This window comes from Numenius arquata, chromosome 12, assembly GCF_964106895.1.
Source record: "Numenius arquata chromosome 12, bNumArq3.hap1.1, whole genome shotgun sequence".
In the NCBI taxonomy this organism is placed as follows: Eukaryota; Metazoa; Chordata; class Aves; order Charadriiformes; family Scolopacidae; genus Numenius; species Numenius arquata.
In genome coordinates, this window is record NC_133587.1 from 27,479,620 (window position 1) to 27,497,545 (window position 17,926).

At 40.8% G+C, this 17,926-nt stretch overlaps 1 protein-coding gene across 15 annotated transcripts in view; it reads right to left on the reverse strand.

Moving 5' to 3' along the window:
• ABI1 (abl interactor 1) overlaps positions 1-17,926 on the reverse strand; it is an 81,689-nt gene that overhangs the window by 45,069 nt on the left and 18,694 nt on the right. For all 15 annotated transcript variants that reach the window (XM_074157798.1, XM_074157806.1, XM_074157795.1 and 12 more), the window contains exon 2: positions 12,695-12,862. In XM_074157798.1, coding sequence (XP_074013899.1) covers positions 12,695-12,862 — 168 coding nt within the window. The remainder of the gene's footprint in view (positions 1-12,694; positions 12,863-17,926) is intronic.

The window sequence follows — 17,926 nt, forward strand, 5'->3', positions numbered from 1 at the left end:
ACCTCAACACAAACGCTGCAGCCCCAGGGCAGGTTGAAAGGCAGTGCAAGTCTTGAGGAGAAGTCTCATGTGTAGGAACAGAGAGAAGGACATGGCTATGTCCCCCCTGCTGAACGCATTATCCCACTACCGTTACACTAAATTCATTAGTCAGACTGATCATGTGTTCAGAAATTAGACATTTCCACTGTGCAGTTATTAGCATAATGATTGTACTTGATTGCAAATGCCTGGGGAGAAGAGGAGTGTCAGCCATTGGGGATGACACAGAAAGAAGCAGCCAGAAGTCTCTAGTTTTCAAGATCTTGTCTCCAGGATAATTGAGCCCACAATTCAGGAAGGTGGGGGGGGAGGGGGGGAAGCAGAGAATGAAACACCATCTGGCACAAGAAGACAGCAGGAAAAAAGACCCTGGCCATCTCCTAACTTTAGGCAATCACTTGGCCATCGCTTTAGGCAAAAGTTAGACACACTCTACACAAATACTGACCAGTGAAGTGTTTAAAGCTGAGGAAGGTACGCTGGTGCCCTGGAAAAGGTGCTCCACACACCGTGGTGGGTTACAAGCATCTGAACTGCACCACAGTGTTTCAAGAGGCGGCCTTACAGCTCCACAACAACCAGCACCATGGACTCGTGCATGACTGGCCACTGACCCGTGCAATACTGGACAGCTTAAAACACACAGAAGAGTTCCTGAACTTCTGCAAGAAACCTAACTGCACGGGAAGGTGGGTGGGATCAATATACTGCCACAGTTACCTTAATCAGGGAGGGAGATGCTGGTGAGGAGTAAAATATTTCCCTGAGAGATAAAGGGTTACGTCAGGATACAATTTAATGGTCTACAAAAAAGACAGCTGTGCAAACTTCTGTAGCCTGCCTCCTCCCCACTGCTTTGGGAAAGCCTGGTTTTCCTAAGTGAGGTCAACGTACTTTTTGGATTTAAGTTGTGTATATCCATCCAGCAATACAGTCAGTTTTTACTCCCAGAAGTATACAGCAAATGTAAACAACAACTACACATTTGTTTTAAGAACTACAATGATAAAGAAATCTAGGCAAATGGGCCAGAGGGGAAGAGTACACAGGAAAAGTGTCTTTATTCAAATGAGATCGGCAGACTGCTCGCTGTTTTTCCAGGATGTTTGCTGAAGTCATATAATTGTTTGCAGAACCTCTGCTTTCTAAAAATGCATTTGGAAACATTCACACCACATTTTCTTCATTCTGTTTCTACTGATTAGAAGATGCTTTTAAACACCATCAAACTAGGTGACCTGTTATTATCCAATAACAACCTGTCAAAAGTGTTCTCTCTGTCTTATTTCAGGCAAACATTTCACATGGAAAACAGTCTTTTAAGAGTTTTTCAAAGAATTTCTAAAAGAATAAATGCTTTAGATACACTTATTCCAAGTAATTCAGCCAGCTCTATTAGGGAACACCTCTGAAGAGTTTCTGCATTGACTGAAGGACTACATATTCAATGTAGCTCAGTGAAACACAGTTTCATAAAGATTTTGAGTTGAAAATAAAGGTGCAAGTAACTTGGAGTTCTGGTCCCATCAAGTTCCTTTTGCTCCCAGTTCTGGAGGTCTAGAAGTATGAAGCAAGCTAACTGGGATTGAAGATTGATGTTCTCTCTGCCAGCCGAGAGAGGCACACTGCGCTGCAGGACGAATGCTTAAAGCAGCAAAATCCCAAGTGATTTAACTTGAATTTCTCTCAGTGAAGCTTACGGAAACCATCCCCCACTTCCTGAAGTTTAATTATTTGTTAATGTGTCACAGCCTGTACTAGGAAAAGGGAAGACCACATTATTTTAACCAAAATACCATTAACACCCCCAGAAGTTCTCTCCTCCAGTTTCAGCATCCAGATGCCAGAGTGGCACCAAACACTACATCAGGGATGATTTAAAACTGCGTATGAAGGACAAGCACTTCTGTGGTCTGCTGTCATGCTGCTGTCAAAATAGGGCACTGACGGACAGGTCTACAGATCACACGGACAAACACCATTCATATAGCACAGAAAGATATACTTCATTATACATCAGTTCAGGAGAAGGTTAAAACAATGATACATAAGCTGTCAACAGACCATCCTCAGTGTGCTGAGAAACAAATGAAATAAAGCATGGTCTAGCTCCTGACAGCTTGCAGGTTTATAACCCTGTCAGTGCTGTCTCTTAACATGAGGTTTAGGGTGTATGAGGAAACCAAATCCAAACACAGTGGCATAGGTAAGAGATTAGATAATTGAGAAAGTCTAATTTGTTTCAGTCTGTTTGACTGGACTTCTATTTTACCTTAATGGCCCCATAATTACATGAAGATAACACATTTCTGGTATGACTTAGAGGTTGCACCTCCCAAATGGAGATTGTCCTCAGTTACTTCAGTGCCTCACTCATCACCAGAGCAGGCAAAAGGTGCCTTGAGTTGGAGCACAAGAATAACATCATGTTCACTCTTGAACGCTATGTTTCATCTGCCAAGACACATATGCAGATCAATTGCATAATTTCAAGCTAGGTTTATTTTTTTATTATAAATTTATTATATATTAGAAAAAAATATTCTTCTAATTAAGAAGAATAAACAGTTTGCTAGTCCACATGAGTTTGCATGTGATTAGTTTACCATACACTACCTATCAGCTATTAGAGATCAAAAATATGTACACTGCTCTTCAGTTAACACCTTTTCAGCCTAGTTTAGGAGACAAGCCTTACCCACAGTACAACTCAGCTCTTTTAGTCCTGTACTACGTATCTGGCCATTGCTGCATCTTGCCCAATACTTAACAACACACGTAAGAAAATCCTATAAATGGACAAAGAAGGATCAGCTTCCCAAAGATGACATTTATCCCCTTTCCAGTCAGATAAAGGTTGATTTGTGGTTTGAAGGCTTATCCTGCAACCTTATACAGCCTAGTTTTGAACACAGTTCAAAACCATAACTTAAAAAGAAGAAAATCCCATAAGACACTGAGTTCAACAAGAAAGCAGAATCAAGCCCTTCCATCATTATTCAATATTTCCTTGTTCTTATATTTTCAAAAGATGGCCCAACTGACCTTTCCTGAAGCAATGATATGTTTTATTATTTCCACCATGATCCCTCTTAACTCTAAGGTCCCTCTCCTACTTGTTCTCACTTTGTATAGAAGCCTGATAGCTTTTCATTACACCCTTGTTGCTCCTGGTTTCACCACATAAAGGAATTTGAGATAGCATGACAAGATCAGGTTGACGAGACATTATTTTTCTCTTGCAAGCAAGGAACGGAGAAGCTAGTTCGAGGAACAGCAAGCTATGCTTCAATCCCTGTGTGACACCACACTGAATTGTACTGATGGATCCATTGTCAATAACCACCCCAGGACAACATGTGAGAGGAAAAATGAAGTGCCTTTAAGCACTAACAGGTGAAGCTACAAAACTACTGCAAGTTAGCATTCATACAAGGGTACATTCAGGAAAAAGTCATAGCTATTTAGCAGATTCTCAAAGACAAAGCAAACAAAACATAAGATCTGTGTTCCTATGATCACGTACTACTCACATTTTCATGCCCATAATCTTATGGCCATAATCTTATGGCCCGTAATTAGGCCCAACATTAGGCAAAAATTAAATAATGTAACTATTCACTGGAACCAGGAATAAACATTAGAAAGGAAAATGACAGCTTTAGTAATCTATTTTTTGAAACTGAGGAAGGGGCAGACATACTTCTATGGTGGTTACTTGCACAGCCAGTGTTCCAAATGGGAATGGCTGATAAAAGGGAATCACGGCCTCCACTAGTTGTCACTCAAACTCTGCTACTCCATAAAAAATTCTGATTTTTCTCAAAAAAGAAAAATCCTACATACAACACAGCTGTTAAACAAATCTACAGTTTCATTTCCACTACCACCACGATGCCCCTTCCGTGATGGCACTAGCAGCAGGGTCAGTTCAGAATCAACAACATTCTCCAGCGGAGTAACTAATTCTGAAAAAATAATATTCACAGTAACCCATTTCTATTTAGGTGTTTAGACTATTTCACACATACTTTTTCCATTACGGTAAAGGCAAACTTTTTGCTTTGTGCTCTGCAACTGCCTCAGGGATGCAGAGGTCATACTGTCCCAGGTGATGTTGGGGAAGGGCTACACACCAGGGCACAGCAGCCGCACGACAGGTGTTTGATGAGATTAACACAGTTGGGTAGATGTCCACACTTCTTCAAAGTTAAAATATAACAAAAGAAGTTGTCCCAGCTTTAGAAGAGCCACTAATAAGTCATTCATATACCTCCCATGAACCCATAAAATACGAGTTTGTTCACTGAATACGTATAAGCTGTAAGGGGGCTTTTACAAGACATACATAATAGATACCAATGGGTCCCAAAGGGCTGCTAGTCAAGAGAACAAAGTCAAACCAGCAGCAGTTTAAAGAGTAGCAGAATGTAACTGCTGGCTTATAAAACACTCATGTGAATCATTACTTGGTTTTCCATCTGCAGATCAACATTAACTAAGCACTTTTGTGCCCCCCAATAAAACCAGTCATCAGAAAGCACTATGCAATTCCCTTCTCAACAGCACAAGAAGTCCAGCCACAAGGACGCAGCAGCTCGTGTTCGTGTGCTTGAGCGGCAGATTGTGAAGAGTGACGCAGAGACTCATCTGCTCCACAATAATCTTCTTGTACTTGCTTTTCCCCTCCTTTTCCCCAAATATAGTTAGCTCAAGCATAACACTGCCCAGCAACCTTGAAACCAACATCCCAGGAAGTTGCACTGGATGGCGCAGATACAGTGACTGACTTAATGCCTTGGTAGCTGGTTACCTGCTGTCTAAGGACACAATGTTCTTATAACCATCACCTCATACACCGCATTTCCTTTTTGCTTTGCCCTTATGCCACTGAAACATTGACAGAGATAATTAAACCCTAATTCAACATCAAACAGGAGCTATTCACATGTGAGGACTGCTGGTTTACTGAGAAATGAAATGGAAGGAAAATTAATTTCAGGCAACAATCTAATCAGAGGCATCTGAAGAAAAGAAAAAGACTCCTTGAAAAGTCCAATATATGACTTCAGAGCAGGTTAGTGACACGTTTCATTTATGCAGTACATCTTCCAGATATGAGAGGTTTTCATTAAAAAAGAAAGATTGCACAAACATCCTTGACTCCTTTGTTGCCCAAAATGACCAAAAAGGCCTTTCAGAGTAATGTTCACAGTCCTGGGATTTTTGGATTTGATTTCAGAAAACAAGAGGCTGCACTAGGCCTCTTAATGTAGTATTTAATAAGGTATCTAGAGCTTTCAGCCAAATAGCCATTCAGCAGAAAGGAGGTTTTAATGGCCTAAACCACATTGAAAATTACGCATTCAGACTGCTCTTCTACTAGAATGGGAATCTGCATATGAAGGAATTCACTACAGTCAATGGCTATTAAAGTTAGCAACTTTCCCCCCTCCCCAAAAAGATGTTCAAACCCTGCATTCATAAAAAAAAAAAAAAAAGAAGTAAGAATAAAGAATGACAGGAAACAGTTTTCTGGCTCAGTTTATTCTCCATCAAAGCAACTGCCCTCCCGCATCAAAGAAAGGCTGATGTTGTGGTTGCTCTCTCATAGGTGTACATAACATGGGGTTGGTTGGTTTGTTTTGGGATTTTTTTGTTGGTCATGTGTTGAGTTTTGACTGCATCAGCTGAACTGTATGGGAACTACAGACAGATCCTATGTATACTCATTTGTGGTCATGACGGGAATTTCTCAACAGAAGAGCTGACAAGGCAACCCTTACACATTATACTACATTCCGAGCAATTTATCCATATCGTGTAGAAGCTGATATGCACAAAGTTAACAACAATTTTCATAAGCAGACAGATAACCAGAGCAAGCACAGTAAAACTTCTTGGAGCCTTGGCCTCTATCACGGAGAGTACAGGAAGAACAGGATGTGAAGCAAAGGCCACAGAGATAACTGTCAGCACTTTACTGGGACAGGGAACATCACCCATGGCAAGGTTAATCTAAACAAAAGGTGCAAGTTTCTTCGCCATATTTAGAATATTTGTGTCTGCTGACAAGCCAGGGCAGACCGAGAGAAGACATTATCTTTCTAACGTATACAACGTTGGATAATGCTCCAGTTCTGCAAAAACACTTGGTCTCTTCACACACTTTCGGGTATGGGGAAAGGAAAGTTTGCATGGAAGTGGTGCTTACAAGGATTTTTGCACATGGAATGGTGGTTTCTCCCCTGACTTTGTAATTATCTCCCCCTTCACCATTTAGTTCCTATAGCTTACGATGTGCCTTCAAGGATACAAAGTCAGCTTTTAGGATACATCCAGCTACTGCAGTATAATACTGAGAAGAGTGTCATCAGAGGGTAACCTGTTCCAGTGCTGCATCACCCTTCAAAATAAAAAGGATATTCCCAGCTCCAGGTACTAACCTCCTGAGCTTCAACTTGTGGCTAACTCTTCAACACTACACTGTCACTACCAAGAGAAAGAGTAGCTGCACAAAGATGACAGTCAGACTGAAGTACCATTACATCACTGCTTTGCTGCCTCTTTGTCAGACTAAACAAGCACAACTCCTTCAACCTCTCTTTGAAGGCTACATGCTCTATGCCCCCGGCTGCCTCAGCATCCCTCTGCTGGGCTATCTCCAGTTTCCCTAAATCACTCTTGAAGAAGGCAGAGGTAACACCAAAAAAAATGGACACAGCACTCCAGGTGAAGCCACATCATTGCACAGCAGATAATAATCACTGCCCTTCGTTGGCCAGCCACGCTCTTCCCAACACAGCCCTGCCATGCTGTTTCACCGATTCAGATAGCCTAGTGCTGTTTGCTCACGCTCAGCACAGCATCCACCAGCTCCTTTTCAGCAGGACAGCTACTCGCAGTCACCTCTCAGCACATACAAATGCACGAGGTTATGTCACTTCAGGTGTAGGTCTCTGCACCCTGCTCAGTTTCCCAAGGTTTTTGCTGGCTCAGTCCTCAAGGTTCCTCTGCACTGAAGCTCTGCTATTCAACATATGAATCACCTTTCCTAATTTAGTTATCCCCAGATTTTCTGAGGACATGCTTTATATCCTGAATGGTCTCCAAAGAATATTCTGAACAGTGTGGGCTCCAGTACCAACCCTGCTTGTTAGCAGCCATCAACTATTTGCTAGTTCTGGCTAATTTTCTTTCCAGTTAATAGTCCTTTCATCCAGCCCATATGTTCTTCATGTCAGAGAACAAGATCAGAGTTCTATGCATCCTCTTCTTTTCAGAGAGGCAACTTCAGAGTAAAAGCACCTGGACGGCTGTTCTTTGGAAGCACAGTCACCACTAAGAGGATCTGGAGAGGTCTTTTGCTCCCTTCCATAAAGCGTACTAATGTACTTCACATAATTGCTTGTTCCTGGGCATGACCACCCACATTCACCAGCAGACAGTTTGTCACATTTTCTACCCTCTTTCTACTTCTTGGCTTTCAAACATAAATTTGAACTGTGTTGTGATCATATACCACAATCCACAAATGCAGTATCACATTAATCCAAAGGACAGACACGCAAACCGATAGAATGCTCTTTCCCACATAAGGAGGTCCCGCTGTACGTGCACTGCCTTGTGCCTCTTCAAACACCAGAGACCTGCTGCTGAGCACCTAACAGCTCTTGTGCTCTTCTTCCCTGGCATCAAACACCAGTTATTGTGTTCTCAACTTTCTACTACTTCGGAGCTCACCCCTTGAAGCCCCAGGACATCTTCAGCAGAGCTTCTATGAAACCTGATCTGCATCAGTTCTGCCTGGCTGCTTACCCAATGGAAAAGGCCTTAGTATTTGGGGATGGGGGTGGTGTGTATGTCTGATTCAACACAGGCTAAAGCCGTAGGTTTCAGAAGACCTACAAGAAAAGATAACATGTGTGTATTTCATTATTGCCTCTGACTTTAGCTAGACAACCATACCATAGAAACAGAAGGAATTTGGCTTTCTGCTTGCATGCAGTATTTGAATTACACATGCAATGAATTAGACATGGATGGTGACAGGCAAGATTCTTCTAAACTACTTCAGGGATTTTATTTAATTTTTTTTTTTTAGTTCTAAAAACTTCAAACTTTTAATGATGACAAAGTATACACTTTTTTTTTTTTCCAGAGTTACACTTTCAGAACATATTGTTTTGTAATAGTCCCTATTTCGCATTAGATAAGAGCTTCAGGTGCAGAGAAAAATCTTAACACTGAATGTTTAAGGGGGTGCAGTGTTTCCTGGTGCAAATCATAGTTTCTTTAAAAGGAGTCGATTGCTTCCTTCATGCTTCAAGAGGCACGGTTTTAAGTTCTGAGCTATTTAAAAATCTCTTTATGTCCAGAAAAAAAAAAAAAAGGAGTAGTTGCTACACCCAGTACTGCAGCTGCTCTGACATAAATGTGAGCCCTGATGAGTTACATTTTTCAGTTTTGACACAGTAAATAAGGATGTGCCTGTCAACCTCTGTCCTCTGACAAATCTGGCTCTGTCCCATCTTCATTCTCTTAATGTTTCTGGAAGTGAAGCAGCAAGAAACTTAAAGTAAATTTTAAAGTCAGCTCTTATTTCCAAGAGGAGGAGGGAAAAGAGGGGAGAACCAAGAAACAGCAAATCAAAAGAGCAAAAGAACATAGGCCCAAATTTCTAGAGCAGTTTTCCCTTGTCAAATACTCAAGCTATGACGAGCTGAATTTTTAACTCCCCTACTAGAAGACACTGATTTTCAGAATGAATGGAGGGATACGAGAGGATTTTTTCATTTTATTTTTTAAAGAATTAACTCATTGGCTCAGGGACCCATGTGAGAATGATACAAATGAACCAATGAGTATAAACAGCAAAGCAGAATTTCATTTAATATACATAGGAAATAAACATAATGAAGCATAAATATCATTCAGAGCAGAAATATACAGTGTCTTGCTTAATTCGTCATCAGGGTGCATGAAAAAATCCTGGGTTTATTTAGTGGCAGCACACCTTAAGAAACATCATATGCTGAATGTTAAGGTCTTCATTCCTTCCACATCTCAATGTCCATGGTCCTTTCCGGTATCTCCAATTGCAGGCTGACCCTCAGATTCTCCTTTCCCTTTTCACTGTCCAGTCCATGCATTCACTTATCTTGCCTAAAATCGCTACTAAAGAAAATGCTACCTATTGCAGACACCTTACACTTCATATGCTACAAAGAAAGCAAAACATCTGGTTATTGCTGTTCGATCGTCTTAAAGGAAAACTTCTTTTTGGTTGCTGCAACTGAAAGCAATCTATACCACAGCAGAACTGCTGCTCTGCTACTACCGAGCATTTGTGGATGGACAAGTCAGCAGTGATTACTAAGAATCACATGGAGCTATAGTCCTTCCTCCATTACCTTTTTACGCCAGCATTTCTTTTCCCTGCAGGGAAAGGTAAGATGGCACACTATAAAAGTGCAGCACTCAGGATGGCTCTGCTTTCACACCTCAGATCAAAACTAGCTCAGCTCGTAACTGAAATTTCTCTTCTAAGCATGGCCATTCTCAAGGCAAATAAAACCCAAGTAAAGCATCAAATAGGAACTGACAGAAATATGCAAGGTAATTATGACTGCAACAGAAAGCTCATGGTAGGCAGCCTAGAGGTATATATGCCCTGATGTCTTTAGTGAAGCCTTGACACTCACGTTGGTCCAAAGTATAGACTTACTATCTTTTTTCTGACCAAATCTTGCCTGACAGGATGAGTAGGATCTCTTACACTGGAAGAGTTTGTAAACTTCTCCAGAACAGTGATCAAGTCTCCGCTCTCCCATATAAAAACAGCTTGGAAAGGTCAAGTCAGCTTGGCAAAGCTCAAAGTCAATATCAAGGGTTTAAGCCAAAAAGCTGAGCTGTATGTGCACAGCTCTACATATTGGGTATAGTAAATAATTATGTGGCAGGTCCAGACCCACACATTCCAGCTGAAAGACAACTATGACTGCAGAAAATATAGATGCAGCTGGGCAGGGTTCTGCTCCAGCTGCTACGCGAAAGCCATTCCTGGAGCTGTTCCCTGTCTCCGTGTGCCCAGACCAGCACTCCCTCACCACAGTATGATTACTCATGTGAAGCCTGTTTGCTCTCAACAAGATACCAAAGCTGAATTAACTTTTGCCTATAAAAGCAAGCAAACTTTCCATCTGTAAAATTAAGCTCCAGTAACAAGAATAGAACACACCGCTCCATCACCTAACTTTTTATGAGTGTTTTTTCCAGTGAAGGAGATATATAGCTAGGAAAAATATTGAGTAGCTACTAATCAAGATTAGCTATCCAGCCATTCAGCCTAGAGTCATCCTGGAAAACACGCATGGAGAACTGAAACACAGCAGGGGAACAGAAACTGCCTGCAGGTCAGAAGAAAGGTTTTTTTAACCAGAGAAACTATCAAGTTGTACCTTATCTCACAGATACCTGTTCTATGTTGCAAAACCCAGAATTGAGTAATTGGCTGCTGATGCCTCAGATCTGTGTTTCTAGGCCAGGAGAAGAATTCCATTTTGAGAGTGTTCATCTCCATGCTTTAGTGGCATAAAAATATTGACCACTGATACAAACACAGGAAAGGCACTCGGGAGACCTCAGAGAATTTAGAAACACTCTATCAAAGCAACTGCACAGCAGATTTAAGATATGCAGTTCAAGCATTTGAGTAGAAACATTTCAAAGCAAATAGCTGAGCTGGTATGTGCGCATTATCTGTATCCAGCGTAATTCCACAAAATTAGTCTGCAGAAGTTCATTTATAAGCAAGGATTAGTTTCAGGAAAGACCAACCAGGACAGAAACTACAAGCAAGTGACCTTGCTAAACACTCCTCAAAAGCTCTACAAAGCACTGATTGTTCACAGTCTTTAGCAAACAGTTCATGTATCAGGTGACTCAATGGCTTTCAGCATACTGCCTTCAATTCAAGCAGCAAACAGTACAGAGGGCTAACACCTTTTGTGCTAATATCAAACGTTTTGGCCTTTTCCATGGTTAGTCATATCAGTGGGCCAATGAGAACGTAACAATAATCGCTTCACACACACTGCAGCTCTGAAAGACATAAGAAAAGATGTGCTCAGTGTAAAAGGAAAGCCTTGGGAAAAGCTTGGGAAAGCCTGTAGGTTCAGCCCTTTATCCAGTCATTTCTGCAGAGGTAGTCATAATCCTAGCATCAAGAAGTCTCTGAATACTCAACAGAACAAGAAGCTCATCTACAGCAATTGTACTTCCTCCTACTTTCCCGTTTCAGTGGCAGGTACTTTTTAAATACTGGCTAGAGCTTTTAATACTGTGTAGTTCTTAGCACATACTAACTTGACAAGCCTTTTTGAGAGGTTTGTTACTAGGAGGGCCCTTCCACATGCACTGGAATCTTCTCCCTGGTGACATGCTTTCAGTCAATCACTGTGCTGCCATTTAACAGAAAGATTTTTAGAAACCATAATTACTCTAAAAGAACAGTAAAGAGAGGTTAGCAGGCCCTACAGGGAGACAGACAGCAGAGGCCATGAGAAGCATTTTCTTTCAAGTATTTGTTCTAAGGTGTACCACTAGCAGGGTATCAGTTGACCAACAAAGGTTTTAAATTTACTGGCTGCACCAAAGAACATTTCAGGTTGAATCCTCCGAGATTTGTTTATGAGATGTCTCAGACAGCCATAGGACATACAGGCCAGTAAAGATTCAACTGAATTTCAGTAAGAGCATATGACAGAGTGGATGCTGGGCCCTCAACAACTCACTCAAGCCCACTTCAGAATGGCAATGTAAGGGCGAAATAACTGAGTGGATCCTGTCCCTCCCTTCCTTGGCACTAGTATGCCACCCACCTGATTATGCAATAAGCCACTTCCAGGTTAAACACAGCAGACATTTTTTGGCTGAGCTACCATACAATCAGACCAGTGCCAGACCAGGTACAAGGCAGGCAGCAGTAACTCTCCCCGCTCAGCAGTGGTCAGCTAGGATGAAGCTTCAGCCAAGGGAACACAAGGCTGCCACTGATAGGGATGGGCCTGTTCTTTCCCAACATCTATTTCCACCTCCTCCTCGCATCAACTCTAGCAATACTGCAGCCACAGTACGTATCACGTCAGCTCACTCATCCAACCGCCTTGGCTTGCACAGAGTTTGGCCTGAGCAGGCAGCAGCAGCATGTGAACCCCTCTCCCTCTCCACACAGCTCATGAAATTACCTCCTGCAAGTGTATGAAAACAAGTGAGATTACTGCATATGTTGCAACACTAAATAAAATACCACCACTTATACGGTACTTCTATCTGGATTTCCTTCAGAAACAGAATCCTTCTCTCTACCCCTCCCTCAACTGCAGGTTCAGATTTTGGAATTGTAATTAACTCCTGCTTTAAACCAAATATAATCCCAGTGCTTCTTAATAAAGGAACTGTTTTATTTCAGTCATGACCTCCATCACAAAGTCGCTTTCATAAATACTAAAAACACCTTACCGTTTTCTATCATGTTACTCAGAGAATTCAAAGAAGTTAACACAAACTATCCAGCTTAATAATACAAGAGGCAAGATAATGCCTCCTCCAATATTGTCAGTTCTTTGTTTAAAAAAACTGAAAAGATTACCTGGGAGATATGGTTGATGGAGGACTCCATCCTCCGTAGCTGGGATGCTTGGATGTCCAGCAGTTGTAGTACATTGTTGGCCAGTGCATTGATCTGATAAGCAACACTGGCTAGAGATTGAGTTGTATAGGCTTTGGTCTCTTCTAATGCTTTCCTTTTATCTGGAGCCTGTAAAGCAAAAGAACAAGATGTTTGCTTAAGGCCAGGAACAAAAAAGACAACCTATATTTAGAAAAATCTGTAATCAAGAAGATCTGACTGTGCAGTTAAGGTACTTGATCTGCATATACATTTAAAAAATTCTCAATAATAAGGAGCAGATAAAGAATTTGAAAAATATTTAACCATAGTAACATTACATGCCAAGAAACAATTCATTCAGTAGAAAAACCAACACTATCACGATTTGTTGGAGTCAAGTTTCTAAAGCCTGCCCAATCCGTCGTTTCCAGAAAAGCCCTCAATTCCCCAGGAACACTGAAACACAGCTTTCTCCACTTCTAACAAGGTCATGCAGCCAAGCCAGTTAAAGACAGAAAAATATTTTCCCACAGTTTAGTGTCCCCTACTGCACATGCTACCTACAAAGCCAACCCTCCAGCTATGCTGGCTACTACTCCCAAAGTCCAGGAGAAGGGAGAGCAAAGCATCAGGGTGCATGCACAGAGGGCTCCCGCGTGCAGGAGTATTTGTGAAATTATCTCTCTTCACACAAAAGCTTAACAAACTTTCCTTGACAGCTGAGAAAGTTCATCATTAACTGGTAAGAGACACGTATTTTGAAGCATCAGAAAGAAGCACAGCTAGGTGCAAAAAATATAAGGACCCCTTTCCCACTGAAATCACACCTTGCTAAGGTAAAGCCCTCAGTCTGTCCTGAGGCATCGCTTCCTTGTCAGAGCGCAGATTACTGTCTGAGATCAGCAACTGCTTACATGACTTGAACCTCACAGCCCAAGTGCCTTCTCGCTGGCAACACCTTCACCTGGAAAATACACACACCCCCCACCACTGAAGCGCCCCTGTATCACAGCTTGGGAGCTGGCAGAGGAGGCCAGGTACTTCATCTGTTACCTAATTTGCAAACTGCAGCTATCCAGAATTCTCTTTTCTTCCCTTTGTAGGAAAGGTGCACTGCATAAGGAAGGATTTGCAGTACATGATGACTCAGTGCTAGCATAGTTTCTTCTGTGCAACCAAAAGGAAAGGTTCATATTAACAGTCCCTTCCAACTAGACTTCTGTCTGGGGTTTTTTTGTTGATTTCTTTTATTAACACAACACACACATTGTATGCAACAGTTACAATATTAAGAACAAAGTCAGGAAACAAAGAAATTCCATTTGCCTTCAACTGAGCCCTGTGTTTTCCAGTTTCCATGCACTCATTCTTAAATTCTGCCTCTTATTTCTTCACCTCAATATTTTAGTTTAACATCCACAAGTGTTAAATCTGCCCCTGAGTTAACGTATTAAAAGATGCAACAGCTAATAAGGAAACCTTCTTGTCTCTCTTGCTTTAAGGAGAAAACCAGAAGGCAAGCTGTTCATATGCATTATAAAGTTGCATCATGACCTAAATACTGCAACACAAGCTATGCTATGCTACCTTTTAATTGAAGATTTTTAAACAAGGGTGAATTCCTCCAATACAGGAAATTTGTTCATTTTCACAATTAATGTTCCTAGCAATGTTTTGACACGCAATAGAAGACTTGGTTAATGCCATCCTTCAAACATTCACATACAGATGCCTTCTACGATGTGAAGCAGCAAGAACAGTTTAATGCAACAGCTATTGCACATACCAAGGCCACATTAGGCAGAACTCAATTTTTTAGTATTTCCAAATCCAAACAAAGCTGCCTTTCACCTAAAAAGAATATTGACATTTCTAGCCATCAGAAAACATTAGTAAGCATCATTTTGCTTCTTTAGAAAGCAAACTTTGGTGAAGAAGGATCTCTAAAACAACTACAAAAGGTTCAAGAAGCAAGTTTCCCAAAGCACCCTGGCTTTCCAAAGAGGCATTTTAAACTTCAAATCGTCACTAGCAGTGACTTTAAAAAACACTGTCCTACTGAGCTGGAGCCTAAAGAAAACAACTGATGATTTATACTTGAACTTCTACCACTCTGGACAATGGTGAAAATACAGGTAGCAGCTTCAGAGATATCTGAAATAAAAGGTTTACTGAACTAGACACAGCCAATAAGGCAGTAGTCAACATGATTCTAACTTCATATAAGCTGAAGCGCAGATCTGTAGCCTTTACTCAGTTTCCTTATTACGAAGTTTCAACTAAATAATGTTAGGTTGAATACTAATCGGTTACAAAGCCGCAGCACTCAATTACCGTGTTGTCAAACAAGAAAACTTCAGCGTATAAGAAGTTTCTTTTCTTCTCTAATGATTTGTTGATCAAATGCGTTGCCCTCATTTGCCTAAGCACCTACCATTTTAGTTATTTGCTCAAATGTCTAGTTTGGCAGCAGTATTAGATGAACGTAGTTGTGATATGGAACATATTTCATGTCATAGCAGAATTAGAAACATTTTCAAGCTTTGCAGATAATTCACACAATTTTAGTTCTAATCTAAACTGTTAAACTGATTTGACACACAGTCTTTTGCATTTTTTAATTAGAACTGCTGGCATCCACAAGACATAAGCTAAGAGCTTCACAGCCAGCAAAAGGGGAAGGGGAGAGGGAGAAGCCAAGAGCTATGTGGCATCAACAGGAGGGAGCTGGGATTTACAATGTTCTTCAACTGTTACTTTCAACTCCCTCTACGCAAAAACTGAAAGTGGTATAGAAGATAATGCGCATGTGTATATGCCTTCAAATACTTTAATGTAATACACGAGCGCCAGTTAACTATTCAAAGACAACACAGAGTCTGTCAACTGATTTGTTTTCCTAATAGTTCAGAATAACTTTATGATCTCGTATTAAAAGCTTCAAACATACAGTTGTTTCTCCAGCAGTCCTTGATATAAGTGAAGTTTGAGTGTCCTTTAGTAGCAAAGTGAATATGCTTTAAATCCAGAACATCACAGGTTTTGAAGTTTCCCTCTTAAAGTAAGCTTCCACCTGTATCCCCAGTTCACCCTTGACAGTCATGTTACTGTGGGAAAACTGCAGTTTCACATTGCTTTCACATAACTAGGTTTAATACTCGAAACCAAAAACCTCTCCTATAATCCAAGTGGATATATAAAGAGACAGTTAAACTTGCATGGCATTCCACACTGCATATCATGTATTTTTGTCAAATGCAAACTTGCATCATAAAGATTTCTTTTAAAATTTACATAATTACTATAGTCGAGTCAAAACTGATTTTGCACCCAAGCAACTGCCCACAGTAAAAAAAGAGTAGGAGCTTATTTACTGATTCTTCAGTTCACTGACACGTCAAGGTCAAACGAAGAAGAACGTCTCCCATCACTTGGCACCCTTTACAAGTCGCATAGTCAGTCAATTTTTTTCTTCCTCTCTCCAAGCTGCCACCCACATAGGCACATCCTCATGACAGTATCTGTGCAGTGTTCAAACCATCTGCCCTCACAGCTTTTTCTCTCTCAGCTCGTTCTCATCATGTTCTAGTTCATACAGCGTGCAGCTACATATACAAGCTGCCTCCAAAAGTCACATCAGTTCACACTGCAAAGCATCTTTAGAAGCCTAACCTCCTTTTGCAAGCACACTGGTCCATACTCTCTTTACCTGTTCTCCAACCTCTGTTTTCCCTCTTTCCACTTCAGTTCCATTCACTGTGCTTGAAACTCCCTGTAAGATAAATGCCCCACCAGAAGAACTGGCTCCACTTGACAGGTCAGAAAGCAGCTCATCAGCTCACATCAAGACTGGCTGCCCTAGCAGAAACAAATTAATTTGCTGCCTCAGTATGCGGCATGTGTTGCTCCATATTTTTCATTTTCAGCTATGGGAACACGTGCAAACTCAAGCACAGAAAAACCCACCCAGGATATACTAACAGAGCACTGCCCTAAAGCAGCCCAGTAATCACTAAGCTAAACAGAGCTGTTAAATATTTAGTGCCCAATACCTGTTCAGATGCTTGGCATTCTGTCAAAGGGCTTGATCACTCTCAGCAATCAAGCTCCAGGAACAGCTTTACACTCAGTTTTATATGCCTCTGCTGTTACTGCTCATGCACATTTAATGAATTCAACAGCACAGGACATTTGTGTTTCCTTCACGAGTAAACACAAGATAACTGTTTAGCTTTATATCTTGGTTGTCTTTTTTAAAAAGACTTCAGCTTTAATTAATTAAAAAATTAGGATTACTACAATCAGTTGCTACGTGGATTTAATGATCTTTATCACGTATCAGCATTCACAGAACGCAACTATGCCAAAGTCATCAATATGGCCATTTGTGTTCTCTTTTTTCATGTTGTCATTTATCTATTTTTAACATTTACAGAATGCATACTTCCTGATAAGACAGATACTACAGTTGAGGTTTCAAAGTTCCACTTCCTTCACAAAAGTCTTGCCATTTTAGGTCAGAGATCTGGTCCCAACAAACTCAGGAATTAAATTTTACTTAAAAAACCCCAAAAACAACACACACACACACAAACAAAACCCAAACAAAAAGCACTGTCAGAACTTTTAGTTTAGGTTAGCTACAACCTACAGCACCTGATTTTTCAAGTCAATTGGAAATACTTTTACAGAATGGTGAATATATGTACATCCAGGCAGTGTCTTGGAGACTTCTAGGTACTAGTACTTAACCTCCCTGAGGAACAGCTGGGGACACTCCAAGGTGGAAGGAATGTATTTCTGAAAAGTGGCTTCCCCAACTCAGAAAACAGGAGCACTCAAATCTCCCTAAAGCAAGAACACGTAACATTATGTGGAACTTCTAGACGCATCTATTTGGAGTTGTTGCTTCACTGATCTGATAAGATTAACTTTGAGTTATTAAAAACCTTAAGCATTTATTTTTTACTTCTGACTGCTAACGACAAAAGCTTGGGCATTTCTAAACTATTCACAATGCATGTTCAGCTTAGATTAAGTATTACACATCCAAGCTGCAGTAGTGCGTTTCAAAGGTTTAAATATGCCATACATGCTAGATAACACCTACTGAGCCAAATGTCTAATTTACACTGCATATCAAGAACCACCAATCCAGAGATCACTCTAAATAACTAAGCAGCTACGTACTGAAATAAATAAGTAGCCTAT